This window comes from Perca fluviatilis, chromosome 16 (assembly GCF_010015445.1).
Source record: "Perca fluviatilis chromosome 16, GENO_Pfluv_1.0, whole genome shotgun sequence".
Taxonomy (NCBI): Eukaryota; Metazoa; Chordata; class Actinopteri; order Perciformes; family Percidae; genus Perca; species Perca fluviatilis.
Window position 1 is genome coordinate 2,938,653 of NC_053127.1, and position 24,373 is coordinate 2,963,025.

General features: G+C 42.0%; 1 protein-coding gene across 1 annotated transcript; it reads left to right on the forward strand.

Moving 5' to 3' along the window:
- The first annotated feature begins 15,095 nt into the window (after positions 1-15,095).
- On the forward strand, positions 15,096-16,910 carry LOC120543764 (tripartite motif-containing protein 16-like). The gene has a single exon (XM_039776997.1). The coding sequence runs from the start codon at positions 15,197-15,199 to the stop codon at positions 16,880-16,882; it is 1,686 nt and encodes a 561-aa protein (XP_039632931.1). The 5' UTR covers positions 15,096-15,196; the 3' UTR covers positions 16,883-16,910.
- Positions 16,911-24,373: the final 7,463 nt, after the last annotated feature.

Consider the following 24,373-nt stretch of genomic DNA (forward strand, 5'->3'; position numbering starts at 1 on the left):
TTACGTCTCATCTCTTTGGTGTGTTCAGAGAAACTTTTTCTGACCAATTCTGTCGAGGGGTCGGCCGTCTGGTTGATGTGTCATGACCTTAAGATCTGGCTGTCAACCTGCTCAAGCGTCCGTTATACCCGCCGCAGCCGACCTATGAGCGCACCAGTGTGACATCATGGGAGCGCCGTAAGCCCGCGTGGTGGTCATAGTTGCAGTCTTCTCCTGAACAGAGGTGGCGCTGATGAGGAAAGGCTACCAGCTTTGCTCTTTCTACAGACTAGAAGAAGAAGAAAAAGGTAAACAATGGCAGAACTGGTAGCAGCATTGCTGTCAATGCTTCGATCGGATTGGATGAGCTACTTGGTGGGATCGAGCCTTTCATTCACCATAACAGAACTCATCTTAACCCAGTAAGTTTACCAGAGAGACCTGCAGTCACTCTGAGAGTCCTCATCATTCAGAAGAAACCATCAGGATGTGTTCTTGTCCTAGGTCGAACTATATTTAACATGTCAGCAGCATTTTGATGATGGTTAAGGTGGCGCTAAATCTATTCTATATATTTCACAGATTGTAGTTACTTTGCAAATTTGCTATTTACTAACAGAAAGCTGTGAATCATTCATGTGTCTTCCATGTAGTGTGTTTGGATTTTTGTAAACAATATAAAGTTAATAACAGGACAACTCAGTCATTTAGTAAACTGGGGATCTGTCTCCAAACCCTCTGATACTAAGAAGAGTTTACCTCCTAAAAGCTGAAGTCAACAGAGTTTTTAAAAGAGAAATGAGCTCTGTTGTAAAAAAGTGTTGCTTATCGCATACTTTTTCTTTTTACTTTTAGTACAAACTGCAGCTGCTCTTATAAAAGGAGGTCCTGTCGCCTGCAGCACAGTCTGGGCATTGCAACACACCCGGATCTCTCTCAAACTGCTCCTCCTCCAGGAACGAAGCAAGACTTGGTAACTCCTCCCACACACTGTACATGCTGTTTTTAGTTTCACTTCTCAGGAAGGGAGACTCAGACCCTCGTTATCACTGAGCGAGAGGTGAAATGGCGCATAAAAGAGTTCAGCTGGACCGGAAAACTATTTCTTGTTCCATCTGTCTGGACAGGCTGGTCTCACTGAATTCCGTAAAATGGGCACGGACTGGTAACAGCTCATTCCGTGGTGGTGGTACGGAATGTGTGAAATTTCCGTGTGGCCACCACGGAAAACAATGCCAATGTAAAGTCAATGAGAAGATGACATAGCAAGGTAGTGAGCAGTATGTAAGGCCAGAATTCCGCGTAAGGAGGGTGGTGGATGGGTAAAACACAGGACTTTCACCCAGGAGACCGGAGGTAGCGTCCCGCGTGTGGCGTTTGTCAGTTGTGGTTTTATTTATTATTTTTTTTTATAAGCATGTCCCGCGTGTGTCACAGAACCGTAAGCTCACCCACGACCTTTTCCTGAACCCAACCGCTCTACGTTCTTCTTGCGTGTCACGTTTCTTTTTCGGCGATCCGTGTTCATTTCACGGAATTCTTCGGTGGCAGTTTAACGGATTTTGTTGCAATTCCGTGAAACTGCCACGGATTTAGAGTTAAGGGCCCGTGTTCATTTTACGGAATTCTGTGAGATGAGGTTGGTCTGGATCTACTGAAGGATCCGGTGACTACTCAATGGAGATGGCCATACTTGCTGCTGCCTCAAGCTTACTTTCCCCACAAAACAGTCCCCTCAGTCAGCTGATGGTGAAGCTAACTAACCAGGCTCCCATCAGCACTGGTTCATAACAACCCAACAGAACAACACTAATTATGAATCATTCAAAAGACCACTATTTAGAACATTGGAGAAAGCAAACAAAGTAGACTAAATTGTTATTTGAACACCAACTAGGTGAGACAGACAGGTCAGTCAGTGAGAGAGAGAGAGAGAGAGAGAGAGAGAGAGAGAGAGAGACAGGCTCAGTGATCACCAACTGGGTCAGACAGAGGTGCATCTCCTCCTCCACTGGGAAAAACTATCTTCACTAAGAGAATTATACCTTGGAAAAATAGCCAAAAAATTAAACTTCCCAAAGTTAACACCAGAAAAGAAGCTGGTAGGTCTCCTAGGAGACAGCAGCTCCACTGACAGCTAAATGTGTATCTGTCTGCCACAGCCTGAGGGACTCACAACCACTTTAGGATCCCAGAATTACAGATTTGTTTAGTAGCCTATTATATAGTAATTATATTATACATCCATTTTAACTGTTGTGTAATGTAATTGTTTTGTAATATAGTGTGTTGTATCGCGATCAGTACAGTGTAGTATGTGACACACATATGACATGTAGGCTGTTTTCTGTAAACTGCTTTGAGAGAGAGAGGGTCTGATTACCTCCGCTGTCTGAAAACTCCTGTTTTCTGAACGACAGTTTAAACATCGGCGTACTATGTGAAGGCATTTCATCATCTGCTGTCTTAGTGTGAAATCCCCTGGGTCTTCTTGCTGATAACAACTGTTTTCGTCTTCTCTGAGGTGATTTTCGACCGTTTTCGACGCACTTCTTTCGACATTCTGAACTACCGCGGAAATGTCAGAGCGCGTCACGTGACCATCTAAATCTTGGCCCCACTAGTTGTGCGCCAAACCAAAAATATGGGAAACTGTTTTTCAGCTTGTAAGTATGCAAGACTCAAAGCAGAATTTGGCAAATTTGCCGACTTTGAGACTCAGAAATTCCTCCAGAAGAACCAGAGAGTTTAATATTCAGGCTGTGAAAGAGCTTGTTGTGAGTCAGCTGGGTGGGAGCATACTTAGAAAATGTAATCATTGTTTTGCTTGATTTGCTAAACTGTAGGACGGATTTGGAACTTTTTTGCTGACTTTTTCAGGGCTTTATGTGGACCAAACTGTAAGTGAGAAGACTATATGAGACATGCAATAATTGAGTCAAAGATATTTTACTTTTTCGATGAAATAAAAGCATGTCAATAAACTCTACATGTCTGGCCCTTGACGTGATTCTCTTTTTCCAGTGTTGCATTCTGGGAAGTTGAGTTTGACACGCCTGCTTTAAAGCGCCCATATTATGCTCATTTTCAGGTTCATAACTGTATTTTAAGGTTGTACCAGAATAGGTTTACATGGTTTAATTTTCAAAAAACACCATATTTTTGTTGTACTGCACAGCTCGCTCTCACTGCTGCAGATCCTCTTTTCACCTGGTTTCTGTTTTAGCTACAGAGTGAGACCTCTTTTCATCTTCTTCTTCTGTACTATCTTTGATTGCACTCACACATGCGCAGTAGCTCAGATGTAGAGCATGTCAGCTAGCTAACTCTAGAGACAGTAAAAGAAAGGCTGTTTCTCCAACTTTGGTCAGTTACAAGGCAGGATTAGCTGGGAGATTTCTAAATGAGGGCGCACATGTAAGTAGTTCTTTTGTAGATTATGGTGAACTTGTGTGTGTTGTAGCAGTGCTTTGCTATTGAGAATAACGTAGCATGCTAGCGTTAGCCAGCTCATTTCGAAAATTTCAATTTCATTTCAAAATTGGCTCGGACTGTGACGTCACAGTCCGATTTTGAACAGCTCACTAGGAGACTGAAGGCAGGACACATTCAGAAACCATATCTCACTCAAAACAGCATGGATGGATTTTTTTCAAAGTTTGTATGTGTGTGGAAGCACCAGAGACACAAAAGAACACCCCAAATCCCAGAAAAAGTCATTTTTTTCATAATATGGGCACTTTAAAGGTACTGTTTTGAACTTGTTTTTCTGAGAGTATGTATGGTACGTAAGTAAAAAAAGCATCTGTTAAAAGAACCCTTCCCTCCCACCATCTCATAGTATGTTCCATCATCAGATATCACTCCTCGTTTTCTTCCATCGGCACGTAGCCCTCGCGTCTGATCGTTCTGGATGAAACAGAGAGAAACTTGCTCCAGAGCCACAGACCGCTTTCACACACTACAGACCTCATCTTATTGAGAATAATGTCATAAAGGGTTAATGTAAATAAACTATATAAAGCTCAAATATGGGCCGTTTTACGAAAATTGATGGCTAATTGCAAATATGGTAAGACGTTTGGTAAGTGTCGGACTTCAGCGGCGGTGCTGCTGCTTCGCCGCCCGGCCTGCCTTCCTTCACAGACCCCGGCCTGCTGTCAGCTCCGTTAGGCTGGCAGCCCTGACAGAGCTCCAGTGCCTGTAACTCCCCTCTTCCTGCTAGCTAAATGGCCCGTTGTGTGAGAGTGAGAGCGCGGTCAGCGAGCTTGTTACACCAGCAATCTCTTACCATGTTACACACAATGTCACGCCACTTAGCTATAACTTATATAATATATATAACTTAAGCTAAATGTCTTATAAAGCTAACAACGGTGTCCGATTTCAAGTTAATGAATATTTGTGAACTGTAAGGGTTTCGTTAGCTGCGACTGTCCCTACAATCCTATGTGTACAAGATTGCGGCTAGTTAGCTTCGTTTTTGGTCGTAATTCGAGTATATTTACAGTTTGAATTTCATCACGCCACTTATACAACATCTAACTGAATGTTTTATAAAGCTAACAACGGTGTCCGATTTCAAGTTAATATTTGTGAACTGTAAGGGTTTCGTTAGCTGCGACTGTCCCTTCAATCCTAGTAATGTGTAGCTGCAAATCACGGATAGTTAGCTTCATTTTCGGCGTAATTCTGAGTAAATATACAGTTTGAATTTCGTCACGGCAGTTATGCAACATCTAACTAAATGTCTTATAAAGCTAACAACGGTGTCCGATTTCAAGTTAATGAATATTTGTGAATTCCAGAGGAATTCTAAGAGGAGGCTAGCTAGCTCTCATTGATAGAGCTCCATCCAGCCGCAGGCTCTATCAATGAGACTCACGGACAAGGGGCGTTTATTTCCCCAATCGTTTGTTTAAATAACTCAACACATTATAATTACACACATTAAAAGATTAACTGAAACCTGTGGTAAGACATTGCTGGTGTAACAAGCTCGCTGACTGCGCTCTCACTCACATACACCGGGCATTTAGCTAGCAGGATGAGGGGAGTTTCAGGCCCTGGAGCTCTGTCAGGGCAGGGGCATTTGGTTGTCATTAGCCCAAGAGACGGTGACTTTGCGCGGGTATGGAGTGCTGTGGGCTGCCAGTCGTGACGGAGCTCCAAGTACCTCAGAGCAGGCCGGGGTCTGTGAAGGAAGGCAGGCCGGGCGGCGCAGCAGCAACACAGGCAGCACCGGCGCTGAACTACGACACACAGTCGGACAAAATTTGCAATTAGCCATCCATTTTCGTGAAGTGGCCCATATTTGAGCTTTACATAGTTGATTTCTCGCATAAAAAAGTTTCAGAAGTGAATTTTGTAATGGAATAGCAGAGATCTGCGTGACCTAGCTAGATTCAGAAGACTACCTGATCTCAGGTCAGTTGTGTAGCCTATGTAAATGTTGGGGCGTGACCGTTCTCTTAATACACCCATGGGCTGACAAAGGTTCCGGTTTTTGGGAGGTTGACGTCAACTTCCAGCTTTGTTGAGATTCGCCCGTTTTCAGCGGCAGTTTCAAAATATGAGATTTTCATAGTAAAGGGGTGTCAGTGGGACTTTGAGCTTCTATGTATGTCCTATTTACCCAACGAACTGTCGTTATTCAACTATGACAGGGTAAAATCGGTTTTGCATTCTATCACCCCTTGTTGTTTCTGTGATCAGTTCAGTAGAGTAATGGCAGTGGGAAAGAAGCTGTTCTTATGTCTGGTTGGTTTTGTGCACATTGATCTGTAGTGCCTGCCAGAGGGGAGGAGGTTCAGCAACGACAAAACAACTTCTCTTCTGCAGACGAGGACTCTCAGTAAAAGCTGAATGTTTAGTTGAAATCTCTGTCTGAAGTTGTCTGTAAGAGTAGGGAACGACCTGACCATGTGATGGCTGTATATCTTGTTCTTCTTGCTGCAGGTAAAATGAAGACAGTATCTCTGGAACATGAGATTTCTACTTTCTCAGTTTGCTCTCTGATTGGATGAAGAAACAATGGGTGGGATGGCTTCAGACCAGACGTGGCATGGAAATGATCAACCGGTGCACTGTTGTTGAACAGTAACAAAAAGGGACCCAAGTTTGGAAAGTTTGCATGATGACATTAAAGGGGTGATAGAATGATTATATAGGGTATTTCACACTGTTCCTTATGGTCTCCTAATGGGGTATGTAACATTGGTTGGGCTGAAAATGGCCTGGTTGATATTTTATTGGCCCTTATGCATCCCTGTGTTTTGGCCCTATTTGTAACAAGAGCTTTTCTTCCAAATATGGTATGGTCATGAATATTTAGATGAGCTGCGCGGTGATTGGTTGAGCGACTTGCCATACGCAGACATTTAGAGACGCGCGTTGATTGGTTGAGCGAATCCCCAATACACATACATTAGAGAAGCGACAGAATCTCATATTCCAGACACTGCAATGTTTCATTACCAAATTCACTTCTGAGACTTTTTTAAGCGAGAAATCAACTATATAAAGCTCAAATATGGGCCGTTTTACAAAAATTGATGGCTAATTGCAAATTTGGTAAGACGTGTCAGACTTTAGGAGCTCCACACAGTCTGAGGAGAAAGCGGCAGCCTGCTGGGCTCCATACCCAGGGCAAAGTCACCCTTTGTGGATACTGCATACGGGGCTCCGCGGCCAGCTGCCGGCATAACTATATCTATAAATAATACATTTACGGTTTTGAATGTCCCAATGTCTTATAAAGCTAACCGATTTGATTTTAAGGCATTTTTATGAACGCGAGGCGTCTTTGTAGGACGAGCAGCTGCTTGCTATATGTCCCATTCATTACAATGGGGAAATACCGCAGCTAGCTAGCTACATTGTCGCCATAACTAAATTATATTTACAGTTTGAATTTCGTCACGCCACTTATATAACATCATTCCCCAATGTCTTATAAAGCTAACCGTTGTGTCCGATTTGATTTTAAAGCATTTTTATGAACGCGAGGCGTCTTTGTAGGACGAGCAGCTGCTTGCTATATGTCCCATTCATTACAATGGGGAAATATCGCAGCTTGCTCACTTTCGCATAACTAAAGTATATTTACAGTTTGAATTTCGTCACGGCATGAATATTACAGGTTCCTCAAGGTCTTACAAAGCTTAGCTAACACTTGTCCGATTTCGGATTTCAATTGAATGTATTTTTGTGAATGTCAGAGTTAGGAGGAGGCTAGCTAGCTCTCATTGATGGACTCCATCTCACCGCGGCTCTATCAATGAGACTTCGCGGACAAGAGGCGTTTATTTCCCGATTGTTTGTTTAAATAACTCAACACACATACCCATTATAAGATTAACTGGAACCTGCGGGCTGGGGTAAAAGATTGCGGGCCTCACAAGCTCGCTGACACTTGCCGGTCAGGGTGGGATGTAGCAACCCAGGCAGCACCAACACCGGCACTAAACTCCGACACACAGTCGGAGAAAATTTGCAATTAGCCATCCTTTTTCGTAAAGCGGCCCATATTCGAGCTTTATATGGTTGATTTCTCGCATAAAAAAGTTTCAGAAGTGAATTTTGTAATGGAATAGCAGAGATCTGCGTGACCTAGCTAGATTCAGAAGACTACCTGATCTCAAGTCAGTTGTGTAGCCTATGTAAATGTTGGGGCGTGACTGTTCTCTTAAGGTTCCGGATTTTGAGATGCTTGCGCAAGCAACTCAGCTTTGTTGGGATTTGCTCATTTTCAGCGGCAGTTTCAAAATATGAGATTTTCATAGTAAAGGGGTGTCAGTGGGATTTTGAGCTTCTATGTATGTCCTATTTACCCACCGAACTGTCGTTATTCAACTATGACAGGGTAAAATCGGTTTTGCATTCTATCACCCCTTTAAATGTGCTGAGGGTTTGTTTAACGTGATTCAACCCGCCTCCACACAGAACCATTCACCTCCAGTTCTTTTATTCTTCTTCTGTGTGTGTGTGTGTGTGTGTGTTGGTGTGTATGTGCATGTGTGTGAGTGATTTCTGTAAAGAGTTGCTGTTCAGAGAAAATGAAAGTAAAGAGTCCCATTACATGATGAACCTGTTAATTGTTGACTCACGTTGGGTTTATTTGTTTCCACCTGCCTCCACAAAGTACCATTCACCTCCAGTTCTTTTATTCTTCATTTAATATTAGAAAGGTTTAGAGAGAGTTACCCTAAATATGTTCAGCTCAACGGAGAAACATACTTTTTTCTTTCTACTAGTGTGAAAGATGTTTCTGTCTGTTAAGAGTCTGGCTTTAAAATGAACTCCAGACTGCAGTTTACCTGCTGAGAGTTTAGATTTCAAACTGGAGTTATTTTTAGTGATATATTTCCCTCTCTGCAAACAGGGAGTAACAAGTTCCTGTGTGTGTGTGTGTGTGTGTGTGTGTGTGTGTGTGTGTGTGTGTGTGTGTGTGTGTGTGTGTGAGCTAATCGAATGAACACATTAAGTAGGCTACAGCCTACAGGTGTAGTATTTGTGGAACCAATCTGTGATTCCCTGATCACAATGATGGCAATTATATCTGATTTATTACTATATGATTTAGCTTATTCACCACGAAGGTAAATTTTGTGGCAATGTTAGATAAAATTGCTAACTGTAGGCAAATGTAGCTTAGGAGTAGCTTACAACGAGTTTTTAAAGTGTTCCATAACGGCTTGAGCACCGCTAAAAATAGCCTAGCGCCTATATATATATATATATATATATATAGTAGGACTACTGTGTTTTGTTTTCTCTTTTATATGAAGATCATTTTCTAGTTGATTACAAAATGTTTTGTATGTGATTGTCAGTGATATGATGGAGGGAGGGGGATATAGGGAGAGAGAGAGGACAAAGAGAGGGACCTGGAAGAACCAGGTGAGAAAGTGGACATACAGTGCCTTGCGAAAGTATTCAGCCCCCTTGAACTTTTCGACCTTTTGCCACATTTCAGGCTTCAAACATAAAGATATAAAACTGTAATTTTTTGTGAAGAATCAACAACAAGTGGGACACAATCATGAAGTGGAACGAAATTTATTGGATATTTCAAACTTTAACAAATAAAAAACTGAAAAATTGGGGCGTGCAAAATTATTCAGCCCCCTTAAGTTAATACTTTGCAGCGCCACCTTCTGCTGCGATTACAGCTGTAAGTCGCTTGGGGTATGTCTCCATCAGTTTTGCACATCGAGAGACTGAAATATTTGCCCATTCCTCCTTGCAAAACAGCTCGAGCTCAGTGAGGTTGGATGGAGAGCGTTTGTGAACAGCAGTTTTCAGTTCTTTCCACAGATTCTCGATTGGATTCAGGTCTGGACTTTGACTTGGCCATTCTAACACCTGGATAGGTTTATTTGTGAACCATTCCATTGTAGATTTTGCTTTGTTTTGGATCATTGTCTTGTTGGAAGACAAATCTCCGTCCCAGTCTCAGGTCTTTTGCAGACTCCATCAGGTTTTCTTCCAGAATGGTCCTGTATTTGGCTCCATCCATCTTCCCATCAATTTTAACCATCTTCCCTGTCCCTGCTGAAGAAAAGCAGGCCCAAACCATGATGCTGCCACCACCATGTTTGACAGTGGGGATGGTGTGTTCAGGGTGATGAGCTGTGTTGCTTTTACGCCAAACATAACGTTTTGCATTGTTGCCAAAAAGTTCGATTTTGGTTTCATCTGACCAGAGCACCTTCTTCCACATGTTTGGTGTGTCTCCCAGGTGGCTTTTGGCAAACTTTAAACAACACTTTTTATGGATATCTTTAAGAAATGGCTTTCTTCTTGCCACTCTTCCATAAAGGCCAGATTTGTGCAGTATACGATTGATTGTTGTCCTATGGACAGAGTCTCCGACCTCAGCTGTAGATCTCTGCAGTTCATCCAGAGTGATCATGGGCCTCTTGGCTGCATCTCTTATCAGTCTTCTCCTTGTATGAGCTGAAAGTTTAGAGGGACGGCCGGGTCTTCGTAGATTTGCAGTGGTCTGATACTCCTTCCATTTCAATATTATCGCTTGCACAGTGCTCCTTGGGATGTTTAAAGCTTGGGAAATCTTTTTGTATCCAAATCCGGCTTTAAACTTCTCCACAATAGTATCTCGGACCTGCCTGGTGTGTTCCTTATTCTTCATGATGCTCTCTGCGCTTTAAACTGACCTCTGAGACTATCACAGAGCAGGTGCATTTATACGGAGACTTGATTACACACAGGTGGATTCTATTTATCATCATTAGTCATTTAGGTCAACATTGGATCATTCAGAGATCCTCACTGAACTTCTGGAGAGAGTTTGCTGCATTGAAAGTAAAGGGGCTGAATAATTTTGCACGCCCAATTTTTCAGTTTTTTATTTGTTAAAAAAGTTTGAAATATCCAATAAATTTCGTTCCACTTCATGATTGTGTCCCACTTGTTGTTGAGTCTTCACAAAAAATTACAGTTTTATATCTTTATGTTTGAAGCCTGAAATGTGGCAAAAGGACGAAAAGTTCAAGGGGGCCGAATACTTTCGCAAGGCACTGTATATTGTATGGGCAACAACACTTAAAACACTCAAAATATTCCATTCACATTATATTTCCATATACATTTCATGGAGGACTAGGCTCTTAAGAAAAAGAGATGTTGTATTTTCCCAATCTGGTTCAGAGGCATTATTAGATTAGATTATTCATCATTTAGCTGTACAACCATATCGGTTTCTATCAATGTTGTAAATGAAAAAGCCCCCCCAAAGGTCAGATCCTAGAATCGCCCCTGGTGTGTTCTTGTAAAGAGTTCCAGTTCAGAGAAAACAAATGATACATACGAGTCACATTTCATGTTGAATCATGTTGACTTTACTTATGTTGGAAGTTAGAGTCCTCTTCATCAGGGCCGGAGTTCAGAGTTTTTAAACTGTCTAACAGAACAACGTATTTATGAACGGGTTTGTATGAAACTAGAGGGCCGCCAGCCGGTCTACAACAGTTACATTTATTACAGAGCTTGTCTTTAAAAGTGTGTGTGTGTGTGTCTCTGTGTGTGTGTGTGTCTGTGTGTGTGCATGCCTGCATGAGTGATTTCTGTAAAGAGTTGCTGTTCAGAGAATGACATTACATTATGAACCTGTTCATTGTTGAATCATGTTGGGTGTTTTGTTTAAAGACTTCACAAATGTGCTCATTGTCAGCAAACATTCTCCCCACCATCAAAACTGCCCCACCCATGTTTGACTAGCTAACTACAACAGTAGGACCTGTTCCCATAGCTCAAAAAAGCTTTTCTTCGCCACCTCGTCCCAACACAGACACAAGATTTTACGTTAATCTTGATCGCTATACGTGAGTACTGTCGATAGCAAAAAAAAATTAGCCGAATCGGTGCTAGCAACACGGAGCTGCTGCAGCTAATGCCGAGAGCTCCCACTCAGCTAAAACAGCAGTTTTGGGGGCATAAGATAAAGAGTGCCTTTGTGCCTCTTAACAGACACAAAATGCATTAAAATATCTGTGCAACATAAACAGGGCCCTTACTTGACAACACAATGTGTTTTCAACTCAGATATTGTTTCAATTCACCTACCCTGTTAGCTGCTAGCTGCCGTCTGGGATGAGTGAGTGTGTTCAGCAAGGCTTCGGTAATAAATTCTTGCAGCAGTTCTGTATGTATTTGTAGCATATATATCCATTTTGTGTGCAATCCATCTGGTTTGATGAATAGGAGTCTCGGCAATGGCGAAGTACGTGTTAGTTGTCTTAGCTGGGCTAGCAGGCCCGACCGGCATCCTTCTACTTCCTCCCCGCCTCCCTCGCCTGCTGCGGCCAACAACAATCCACAGGCGCCCGCTGCTCTGGTGGATGTCCTCCAGAGGACAGTTCATGCTTTCGCGGCGAAATTTTGAAGTTTATTCCCCCCTCAAAAATAGGTAATTGAGCACTGTAGTGGTTATGATCATATCAGTAATTATGTAACTACATGGAAATGGGCCAAATTATGTCTGTTCCTTGTAAAGTAACAGTGTTACTGAAGGCTAGCTATAGTCTTGTGCTGAAGTCCCATAGGAAAGAGCGGAGGTGTTTTCAAGAGAAGAAGCTTGGAGTAGTATAACTATGGAGCTAGTGCTAGTCTTCAGTAACGCTATTACTGTACAAATAACAGGCATCATTTGGCCTTTGAATCATGTTGACTTTACTTATGTTGGAAGTTGGAGTCCTCTTCATCATGACCGGAATTCTGAGTTTTTAAACTGTCTAACAGAACAACGTATTTATGAACGGGTTTGTATGAAACTAGAGGGCCGCCAGCCGGTCATACAACAGTTAAATTTATTACAAAGCTTGTCTTTAAAAGTGTGTGTGTGTGTGTGTCTGTGTGTGTGCATGCGTGAATGAGTGGTTTCTGTAAAGAGTTGCTGTTCAGAGAAAACGAAAGTAAAGAGTGACATTACATGATGAACCTGTTCACTGTTGAATCATGTTGGGTTTATTCGTTTAAAGACTTCACAAATGTGCTCATTGTCAGCAAACATTCTCCCCACCATCAAAACTGCCCCACCAATGTTTGACTAGCTAACTACAACATTAGGACCTGTTCCCATAGCTCAAAAAAGCTTTTCTTTGCCACCTTGTCCCAACACAGACACAAGATTTTACGTTAATCTTGATCGCTATACGTATGTGAGTACTGTCGATAGCAAAAAAAAATCCTTCTACTTCCTCCCCGCCTTACTCGCCTGCTGCAGCCGACAACAATCCACAGGTGCCCGCTGATCTGGTGGATGTCCTCCGGAGGACAGTTCATGCTTTCTCTGTGAAATTTTTAAGTTTATTCCCCCCTCAAAAATAGATAATTGAGCACTGTAGTGGTTATGATCATATCAGTGACTATGTAACTACTTGGAAACGGGCCAAATTATGTCTGTTCCTTGTAAAGTAACAGTGTTACTGAAGGCTAGCTATAGTCTTGCGCTGAAGTCCCGTGGGAAAGAGCGGAGGTGTTTTCAAGGGAAGAAGCTTGGAATAGTGTAACTATGGAGCTAGAGCTAGCCTTCAGTAACGCTATTACTGTACAAATAACAGGCATCATTTGGCCTGTTTCCATGTAGTACCCAAGTGGGATGGCTTCGGACCAGATGTGGCATTTTTAATGATCAAACTGAAAAGAAACAACAAGGGTAACGTGCTTCAACCTGCCTCCACACAGTACCATTCACCTCCAGTTCTTTTATTCTTCATTTAAAGAGAGAGTTACCCTAAATATCTTCAGCTCAACGGAGAAACATACTTGCGAGTCTTGTGTGCTCTTGTACTGGTTTTATGTACTTATGTTGCTGAGGTGTTTTTTTTCCTGTTCCCACACTGTACCCCTATCAGGGGCATAGTCTGGGGGTTGCCTTTTTTTCTCCTGACCTTTCCTCATGCGATGCTGTATTTCTCCTTAATACCCTGTCTCATTTTTTCCAATGTGGGTTACACTGCAAATGGCAAATAAAGTGAATCTGAATCTGAATCAAGCGTCCGGTATACCTGCCGCAGCCGACCTATGAGCGCACCAGTGTGACGTCACGGGAGCGCCGTAACTGTTTATACTGCCGCGTGGTGGTCTTAGTTGCAGTCTTCTCCTGAAAAGAGGTGGCGCTAATGAGGAAAGGCTACCGACTTTGCTCTTTTTAAAGACTAGAAAGGCAGCAGCATAGAGCTTAGAGTCCCACCCCTCCTCTGAGAGACCTTGGGTTCCTGAAGTAAATTTCCCGTTCATTTCTCCCATTGATGTCTGGAAAAATCCGTACGTAACGAGTTTAAGACCGTGCCTTTGGCTAACCAGACGGTACGTGACTCATATGAATACAACGTACCATTTAGAGTGAAAAAACAAACAGAAAATCCCCAAAAAATGACAAAGGTACAAGTGTGTGTACATATCGTCATTTCAGAGGGAAGGAACTACTCATCCCATAAACCACCGCGCACCACTGAATAAAGGAAGCTACGTTACTTTAGCTAACAGCTAATTGGGCTAACTGCTAGCTGAGACAGCATGTAATAACTTTAAAAGACCCTCAAAATAAAACATGAAAATAACCGTTAAAATATATATACCAGCATGAGTTCCACCAATCAGAGGCATCACTGTGGGATTGTGGGATTGTTCAGGATTGTTCAGGATTGTTCAGGATTGTGGGTAATGAAGTCCTTATCCAAGATATCGTGAATAAAAGACGTTTATCTCAAAACAAGGTTGGTGCCCCATGATTTTTGGCGTCTATATGAGCATATAGAATCACTGAGTCATGTCGGCATGCTGGTTTTAAGTCTACCATCGACGGTTACCATTTTATGGCTTATACTCCAATTTGTCAATGGAGAAATTGCATTGTGTTTTTACTTCCGGAACTCGCTGTGGGCGGGACTGTTGAGCTCTATTGCTGTCAATGCTTCGATCTGATTGGATGAGCTACTTGGTGGGATCAAGCCTTTCATTCACCATAACGGAACTCATCTTAACCCAGTAAGTTTACCAGAGAGACTTGCAGTCACTCTGAGAGTCCTCATCACTCAGAAGAAACCCTCTCAGGATGTGTTATTGTCCTAGGCCGAACTATATTTAACATGTCAGCAGCATTTTGATGATGGTTAAGCTGGTGCTAAATCTATTCTATATATTTCACAGATTGTAGTTACTTTGCAAATTTGCTATTTACTAACAGAAAGCTGTGAATCATTCATGTGTCTTCCATGTTCTGTGTTTGGATTTTTGTAAACAATATAAACTTAATAACAGGACAACTCAGTCATTTAGTAAACTGGGGATCTGTCTCCAAACCCTCTGATTCTAAGAAGAGTTTACCTCCTAAAAGCTGAAGTCAGCAGAGTTTTTAAATGAGAAATGAGCTCTGTTGTAAACAAGTCTTGCTGTATTCCTTATCACGTACTTTTTATTTTTACTTTTAGCACAAACTGCAGCTGCTCTTATAAAGGTATGTACTGTTGCCTGCAGTACAGTCTGCATACAATTGGTACGTACAAACAAACATTCCTGTCATACTAATGGTAGTATGGGCATTGCAACACACCCAGTATCTCTCTCGAACTGCTCCTCATCCAGGAATGCAGATAAACTTGATAACTCCTCCCACACACTGTACATGCTGTTTTTAGTCTCACTTCTCAGGAAGAGAGACTCAGACAGTCGTTGTCACTGAGCGAGAGGTGAAATGGCGCAGAAAGGAGGTCAGCTGGACCAGGAAACTATTTCTTGTTCCATCTGTCTGGATCTACTGAAGGATCCGGTGACTACTCCCTGTGGACACAACTACTGCATGGACTGTATTAAAAGCCACTGGGATGTAGAGGATTGTAAGTACAGATACAGCTGTCCTGAATGCAGGAAGACATTCACACCAAGGCCTGTCCTGCTGAAAAACAACTTGTTAGCAGATTTAGTGGAGGATCTGAAGAAGACTGGACTCCAAGCTGCTCCTGCTGATCACTGCTATGCTGGAGCTGAAGATGTGGCCTGTGATGTCTGCACCGGGAGAAAACTCAAAGCACACAAGTCCTGTCTGCAATGTCTGGCTGCTTTCTGTGAGAACCACCTTCAGCCTCATTATGAATCAGCTCCATTAAAGAAACACAAGCTGGTTGAGCCGTCCAAGAAGCTCCAGGAGAACGTCTGCTCTCGTCATGATGAGGTGATGAAGATTTTCTGTCGTACTGATCAGCAGCTTATCTGTTCTCTCTGCTTAATGGATGAACATAAAGGCCACGACACAGTCTCAGCTGCAGCAGAGAGAGCTGAGAGGCAGAGAGAGCTCGAGGGGAGTCGACAGACCATCCAGCAGAGAATCCAGGACAGAGAGAAAGATGTGAAGCTGCTTCAACAGCAGGCGGAGGCCATCAATCTCTCTGCTGATAAAGCAGTGGAGGACAGCGAGAAAATCTTCACTGAGCTGATCCGTCTCCTGGAGAAAAGAAGCTCTGATGTGAAGCAGCAGGTCAGATCCCAAAAGAGAAGTGAAGTGAGTCGAGTCAGAGAGCTCCAGAAGAAGCTGGAGCAGGAGATCACTGAGCTGAAGAGGAAAGACGCTGAGGTGAAGAAGCTCTCACACACAGAGGATCTCAACCAGTTTCTACACAACTACCCCTCACTGTCACCACTCAGCCAATCAACATCCAGCATCCATATCCTTCCTCTGAGCTATTTTGAGGATGTGACAGCGGCCGTGTCAGAAGTCAGAGATAAACTACAGGACATCCTGAGAGAGAAGAGGACAAACGTCTCACTGACAGGGACTGAAGTGGACGTTTTACTGCCACAACCAGAGCCCAAGACCAGAGCTGGATTCTTAAAATATTCACGGGAAATCACACTGGATCCAAACACAGCAAACACATGGCTTTTATTATCTGAGGGGAACAGGAAAGCTACACACATGAGTCGACAACAGTCTTATTCTAGTCACCCAGACAGATTCACTGTCTGGTGTCAGGTCCTGAGTAGAGAGGGTCTGACTGGACGTTGTTACTGGGAGGTCGAGAGGAGAGGAGTAGTTTCTGTAGCAGTCACATACAAGAATATCAGCAGAGCAGGGAGGACGGATGAATGTGGATTTGGACTAAATGACAAATCGTGGGTGTTAGATTGTACCAACAACAGTTATACATTTTGGTCCAACAATGTCCGAACACCCATCTCAGGTCCTCGGTCCTCCAGAGTAGGAGTGTACCTGGATCACAGTGCAGGTATTCTGTCCTTCTACAGCGTCTCTGAAACCATGACTCTCCTCCACAGAGTCCAGACCACATTCACTCAGCCACTCTATGCTGGACTAGGGGTTTATGGGTTTTATGGGCTTTTTTCATCTACTGAAGCCTCTGCTGAGTTGTGTAAACTGAAATAGACAGAAGTCATTTAAGGGTTAAATTATGTGTTTTTTTTGTTTGTGACTTTTTTGCGTTTTTGTTGTCAGTGTTTGACGTTTTTCACGTGTTTACATGTTTTTGTAGCTTTTTTATTTTTTTTGGGAGAGCTAACCATGAAAAACAGGGAGCAGGATGAGCGTGACTAGAGTCTCTCAAAATCTGATGAAAATCTTTTAAACTGACCTTTGTTGATGTGAAATTAAGACAGATTCAGCAACTGCACGGCCTATTTCTCTCTTCAAATGTTTTCAGAAACACGTTAGTACTATTAGAACTATTTTAGTACAATATGAGATCAGATTCTGAACAAATTCGTCCAATCAGCTGCCGGTTCTCATTTTTTGGGCGACAATACAGATTAGCGCCGCCTGTTGTTATAGAGACGTATTACATCTCGTCTCTTCGGTGTGTTCTGAAGAACTTTTTGGACCAACTTGGGGACACTGATCAGACACACTGGCTTTACTGCCGACGGTCGGCCGTCTGGTTGGTGTGTCTGGGCCTTAATGTGTTTTTAAGAGTTATCATTTAACATAACTAACTAACTAACAAAACTAACTAACTAACTAACTAACTGATGGAGGCAGCGGTAGAGCAGCAACTCCCGTGTTCTGCCAGGTAAAATCACTGGTGATCGATTCATTGTTAATAGTAATTTTTCATAAACTGTCAGAAAATGCTGTTTTCAGCCTCTCCAATATGTAGAACTCCGGCTCTTTTCTGTGTTATCTTATATTACACTAAATATCTTTTGGGTTTTTGATAGGACTGGGCAAATTAACGCGTTATTATCACATTAACTAATTAATTAATTAACGCCGACAATTATTTTATCGTGCATTAACGCCATTTTTATTATTTCTTTTGTTATTGTAAAAGTCTGTTGCTCACAGGCTTTTATTTTGTAAAAGTCTGTTGCTGACTGTTGCTGTGCTTACAGAAACCAGAAAAGGAAATAATTGGCAGATAAACAAACCAACAAACATTGAGAAGGGTACAGAGCTTTTGCATGGCCATTTTCATTTTAAAGTTCTTAAAGATGGCGCAGTAGACAGAACCAAAGTTATTTGTAACCACTGCAAAAGTGAATTTCCTATCACCGGAGTACTTCCAGTTGGAAATATCACCTAAATGCAATACACACCGTTGATATCAGCAAATCATTCAACGAATGAACACGTGCAGTGGCGCGTCAGCAGACTACGTTAGATGCATTGTGTGGGAGAAGTATAGATAACAAAGGCAAGAAAAACTAACAGATGCCATAGTGAAGCAGATAGCTACAGACTGCAGGCCCATAGTGAAGTGGATAGCTACAGACTGCAGGCCCATAGTGAAGTGGATAGCTACAGACTACAGGCCCATTAGTGTTGTGGAGGACATCGGTCTGAGAAACATTCTGAGAATCCCAACAAATGACGGCAGGTATGAGATTCCCTCAAGACGCACCATCACAAGAAGAATACACGAGTTGTATGAAAAGGAGAGGACTGCAAAAGTGACACCTTTACAATGTGTTCCTCTCACTGGGGACTACTGGATATCACTGGGTAACCATAGTTTACTCTAAGTTACAGTGTATTATATTGATGAACAGTGGGCGCTGCATTCACATGCTCTGACTGTAATGAAAACAGAGGAGAGACATTATGCTGAAACGTTTGCTCTTCACCTCACTCTAACAGGGAAATTTGGTACTAGACATAGACTGGTTATAACAGGGACATTTGGTACTAGACATAGACTGGTTATAACAGGGACATTTGGTACTGGACATACACTGGTTATAACAGGGACATTTGGTACTGGACATAGACCGGTTATAACAGGGACATTTGGTACTGAACATACACTGGTTATAACAGGGACATTTGGTACTGAACATAGACCGGTTATAACAGGGACATTTGGTACTGGACATAGACTGGTTATAACAGGGACATTTGGTACTGAACATACACTGGTTATGCTACTCCCTGATAAAAGTTGTGGGCAGTTTTATTTGATCTATAACAAACAGGATAACATGAAAGCCCTAAGCTTTAATTTTGTATTTGCTTTGATTACATTGTTTAAATTGAGATTTACACTATATGTTTTGTTTAACTGCTACTGTATAAACACAATGCTGATGTTAAGTGTTTGCAGAATAAATGTTATGGCACTTTGGTTCATATGGCAGAACATTTAAAATAAAATTGCGCTTACACTACTTTTGACTTCATTAATTACATTATTGACAAAATTATTGGATTTTGCGTATAACAATGCAATTCATTGTGATTAATAAGGGAAATCATGCGATTAATCGCGATTAAAATGTTTAATCGTTGCCCAGCCTTAGTTTGGGATTTAATAACTATTTAAAAAGAGGTCATCTTTGGGCTTTTGGGAACACTGATCCACATTTTTCACCATGTTCTGACATTTTAGAGTCCACACACACACACACACACACACACACACACACACACACAACCAGACACACACACAAAACCAGACACACACACACACACACAGTTTTAAAAGGATTTTTTAGTGGTAAAGGAATTGATTGATTGGGCAGCGATGGCGGTGATCGATTCTGCGCGGACCTGGCTCATCTCGAACGAACCTACTGCTGCGTTCTATATATCTTCATAGACATCAAAAAAAACTTTTTCCGACTGAAAACGTCATCATTCACGTCACTTCCTGTGGGAACCAGAGGAGGGAAACTGGGGCTAGATTTAGCTAACAGAGTTTCCCAGTTGGTGACGCGTTGTTGACAGCTGACGTTTGATGGAGGCGACTTTGGTTCACTGAACATATTTCAATGACAATAAACTGTTTATTGTGGACAAACGCCTCTGCCAAGAAACATACACAGACATAACATGTTTCATATTATTCATAAATAGGCCTATGTATAAACCAACAGTTTATCTGTGTCCTTTCCCATTCGTTGTCCTGCAGATAACACAAACACACACCTGTCCATGTGCTGTTTGGATGCTCGTATAAGAAAACAGCAGCAGATCTTTTGTTATTGTGTCTCCATGTTTTCACCCACTTGATGCTCTCGGCTACGGCAGTCATGCTACAAGTTGTTATGCCAAACGCCAATATAACAGTATAGAAGAAGAAGAACACACATCCTGACCATGTGAACGCTGGCAGTCGGAAAAACAACATAACCACGGGGGCGGTCCCTGTTATTCCCAGGTGGCATGAATGCAGCATTAGAGCCAAGCGCCGCAGTTGCTCTCTACCGACTGCAAGACCTCGTCGATAGTCTGATCCTGAAAGTAGAGGCTGTAACGGGCTCTTGAAGGAATCCATTGGTATCAACCATATCATTCCTGTCAGGAAGTGATACAAAAAAGTCAGTCAAGTTAGTCTAGATTTTGGCGAGGCAAAACCTGGCATGTCCATTTTCAAAGGGGTCCCTTGACTTCTAACCTCCAGATATCTGACTAAAAACAAGTTCTCTGGGTACCCACGAGTCTCCCCTCACAGACACGCCTACGTTATGATAATCCCATGATTTATTTTTTCATTCAGGTCTTTAGTTTTCATAGATGTCCCACAGGCCTGTTTGCACTGACACAGCGTTGTTGCCTTGTTTGTTTGGTTCTACAGGTTTTCTTTTGTTCCCTCCTCCTGACAAAACTACTTCAGAGTTCAGTTAGAAACTGGTTTGTTATTGCTCTCATGTCAAATCTGATTAAACACAGTGACAGCCCTTTGGCTCCCAGCCCTCATTGTGCCATCTGTAATGCAGAGTTCTTTGCTGAGGTCTGCTCTGTAAAGGTGAGTCAGGGCTTTTAAAATCTAGAGAGTTTTCTCTTCATCTTAGTTATCTGCTCAGCCAGCTGCTGTAACTTTACACTGTGGTATTAGTACTTTTACAGCAGTATAACATGTCTGAATACTTCCTTTAATTTCAGAAGGAAACCTTTAAAAAAAATAATTAACTGACTGATACAATATGTCAGAAATTGACCACTTTTAAATTTATTTTCCTAATTTATTTTTAATTTGATTTATTTAAAATTATTTAGAATTTCTGTAACATTTTCCCTTTGTACTTCCCCCACTTTTAATGTCCCTAAACTTATATTATTTTGGTATTGATCAGCAGTATATAATAATGTAATGTTACAGATAAGTGTGTTTTAAATTGAAGTTCTTTTCCTTCTTCTACTCGTCATTAGAAGTCATGAGGCTCCATCTGCTGGTGGGACAGTAAACTGCATGATGTCTGAACACCAGGCTCACACAGAGATATAAGATTAGAAGAAGAATAAAAACACTGATTTATTGACTTTATATACTGTTAGGTAGTTTAATCTATCATCTATTATTAGCTGATTAGATTTTGTTTTAATATTCAGGACCTGTAAAGTAATTTCTTATTTCCTGAGAAATTTTACATGTATTCATCATTTTACAAAATCTACATGTTGTTGATTTAGTGGATTGAACAGCTGAACTTAAGTTTATTTTATCATAAAGTCAGACACAACAGGACACTAACATTTCCCCTGGAACCTTTAAGGAAAATTTAGAACCTGATAGCTTACTTTAAAAGTAGCATCCAGGCTGGCATCCAGGTCATATTAACTGATATTATGATTTGTAATGCTGTGGATGCTGCATCCATTGTTTCTAAAGTCTAATATATAATATTCTCATAATGAAGTCTTGGCTCCATTAGAGGACTAAAAATATAATATTAGTGCTAGAGTCTTTATAATGTTCCTGTTGTTTCAGAAAGACAATGAATGATAGAAGAGGATGAGCAGAGAGCAGAAAGCCTTCAGTGAAGAGCTCCAGACTTTATTTTCTGGTTGATAGCTTCTAGTTTCTCCAGCAGCTTCTGTTTCTGAAGATTAAAAAGTGGACTTACCTCTCTGGTGGTCTTCCTCTCTTTCTAACAGGACCAATCAGAGACCAGACCCTGCTGAACCTGAAGCTGAACCTGAACCCAGCTGTGTGTCCATGAAGACACCACTATGTTAAAAAAAGAAGGCGACCTGTAATTGAGAGGAGAATTAAAATGGACGAGAGGCTATTTGAAATGGAGCGGAGAGAATTGATGGATGTAATTGATATGGAGAGACATAAATATGAGAGGGAGTGAAATGCAATGAAAATGGAAATTGAAATCTTAAGAAGAAAATTGAGGTGAGTTGTTGTGAAACCTCCAGCAAACTGGAAGTAGTGGTGTGTCATTGGGTGGTTGGTCTTCTTGTAGAGGGTCCCTGTGTTTCCAGCCCACTGTAGCCTGTCATCCAGGTGAACTCTGAGGTTACATTCACACTACTACACTTTGGTTTTTAAATGGCGTTTTGAGACAAAAAAAATCTCCGTCTACTCAAGAGTTTTAGCTGCAGTAGCAGAAGGTGGTAGTTTTGCTTTTAGTTGCAGAAGAGACTACAGAGGAAGAGTAGCCAGCAAAGTTGAAAAATAAGATGAGAGAGATATAGAAATAAAGTTGCCTTGCCCTACAACCTCCAGCCTGTCAGTCAGTCACCAGGGCACAGAGAACACTGTGGAGCCTGTCTCAGAAGTGTAACATTTACTGCAAAGCAATCTTGTCATTATATTATAATGTAGTAAACGCTGTCTGCGTTTGTCACCTATTGATTTAATGTGAATTGGTCCTCAGTAGTACCGTCAGTACGTAATTCTGCACTTGTGTACTGATACCACGAGACAATGTTTAACCTCAACGAGAAATATTGTCACGTTTTAATATCGGCCCTCAAGATCTGGTCAGACCTCTAATAAACAACTGGTTAGGTTAAAATCAAACTGGTTCAGGGTGGTACACTGGACCGGACAGGCCCAATTACTACACACACGCCGAGAGCAACAACCACATGCCTGTGCTTAATTGGCTGTTCATCTGTTGTAAAGTCCTCCTGCGGCCGCCTCCCACCCACCTTATTGGCCAGGAGCTGCACGTGGTTGCTCAAGCGCACGCACGCTACTTCAAACAAAACGATAGTTGAAGAGTGGTCATCAGGGTTACCAGGTCTGCGATTTTCCCGCGGGATTGGGCTACTTTTAAACAGGATGTCTGCGGGGTCTTGATAAGTCTTACATTTCAAAATCAAAATTTAAGGCCTTTTAAAACCTAAAATTCCTCATTGAAAGCTTCCCGCAGCTTGAAAGGATTTTTATTTTATTCCTTGGTGTTGTAGTTCTTTCTTACGCTAGTCTGAATATAATTTGATGTATTACAACTACAAATAAGACCAACATGCAATTTAAATTGCAGCCAATCAGCTTTAGTGTTATTTGTGTGAGTCTCTTTTGGATTGTACCACAGACATAAAACAGATTTTATTCTTTTAGGTATGTGGAAGTGCAAGTTTAGATATACTTGGCATGAAAAACTGAATTTAGGGCAGTACAGTGATGACAAAGGGAGTGACTGGCATCAGGAAAACAGTCTTAACACAGAAGTTCACTCTGGACTGGGCTGAAGGCAAAGCCAACCAGGACATCCAGTTCACATTTCCATTCACCTTCAGAGAGCTGAATGTGCTGAAAGAGAAACTGTACAGCTTGGTGGAACTTGTTGATTACTTCTTCAGTGAAACCAAAGAAGCAGGAATCTGCAGGTTTGAAGAGGTTGTGTTCATCTTTGACGGTCTGGATGAGTGTTGACTTCCTCTGGACTTCCTCAACACTGAGATCCTGACTGAGGTTACAGAGTCCACCTCAGTGGATGTGCTGTTGGCAAACCTCATCAGGGGGAATCTGCTTCCCTCTGCTCGCCTCTGGATAACCACACGACCTGCAGCAGCCAATCAGATTGCTCCTAGGTGTGTTGACATGGTGACAGAGATCAGAGGGTTCACTGACCCTCAGAAGGAGGAGTACTTCAGGAAGAGATTCAAAAATGAGGAGCAGGCCAGCAGAATCATCTCCCACATCAAGAGATCACAAAGCCTCCACTCCATGTGCCTTCATCCATCTGAGTGTTCAGGAGTTTCTGGCTGCTCTTCATGTCCATCTGACATTCACCGACTCTGGAGTCAACCTGATGTCAGAAGAACAAACAACATCAACAGGTTTCTACCAGAGTGCTGTGGACAAAGCCTTACAAAGTCCAAATGGACACCTGGACTTGTTCCTCTGCTTCCTCCTGGGTCTTTCACTGCAGACCAATCAGAATATCCTACAAGGTCTGCTGAGACAGACAGGCGGTAGTTCACAGACCAATCAGGAAACAGTCAAATACATCAAGAAGAAGATCAGTGAGGAGCTGTCTACAGAGAGTAGCATCGATCTGTTCCACTGTCTGAATGAACTGAAAGATCTTTCTCTAGAGGAGGAGATCCAACAGGCCCTGAGATCAGGACGTCTCTCCACAGATAAACTGTCTCCTGCTCAGTGGTCAGCTCTGGTCTTCATCTTACTGTCATCAGAGAAAGATCTGTACGTGTTTGAACTGAAGAAATACTCTGCTACAG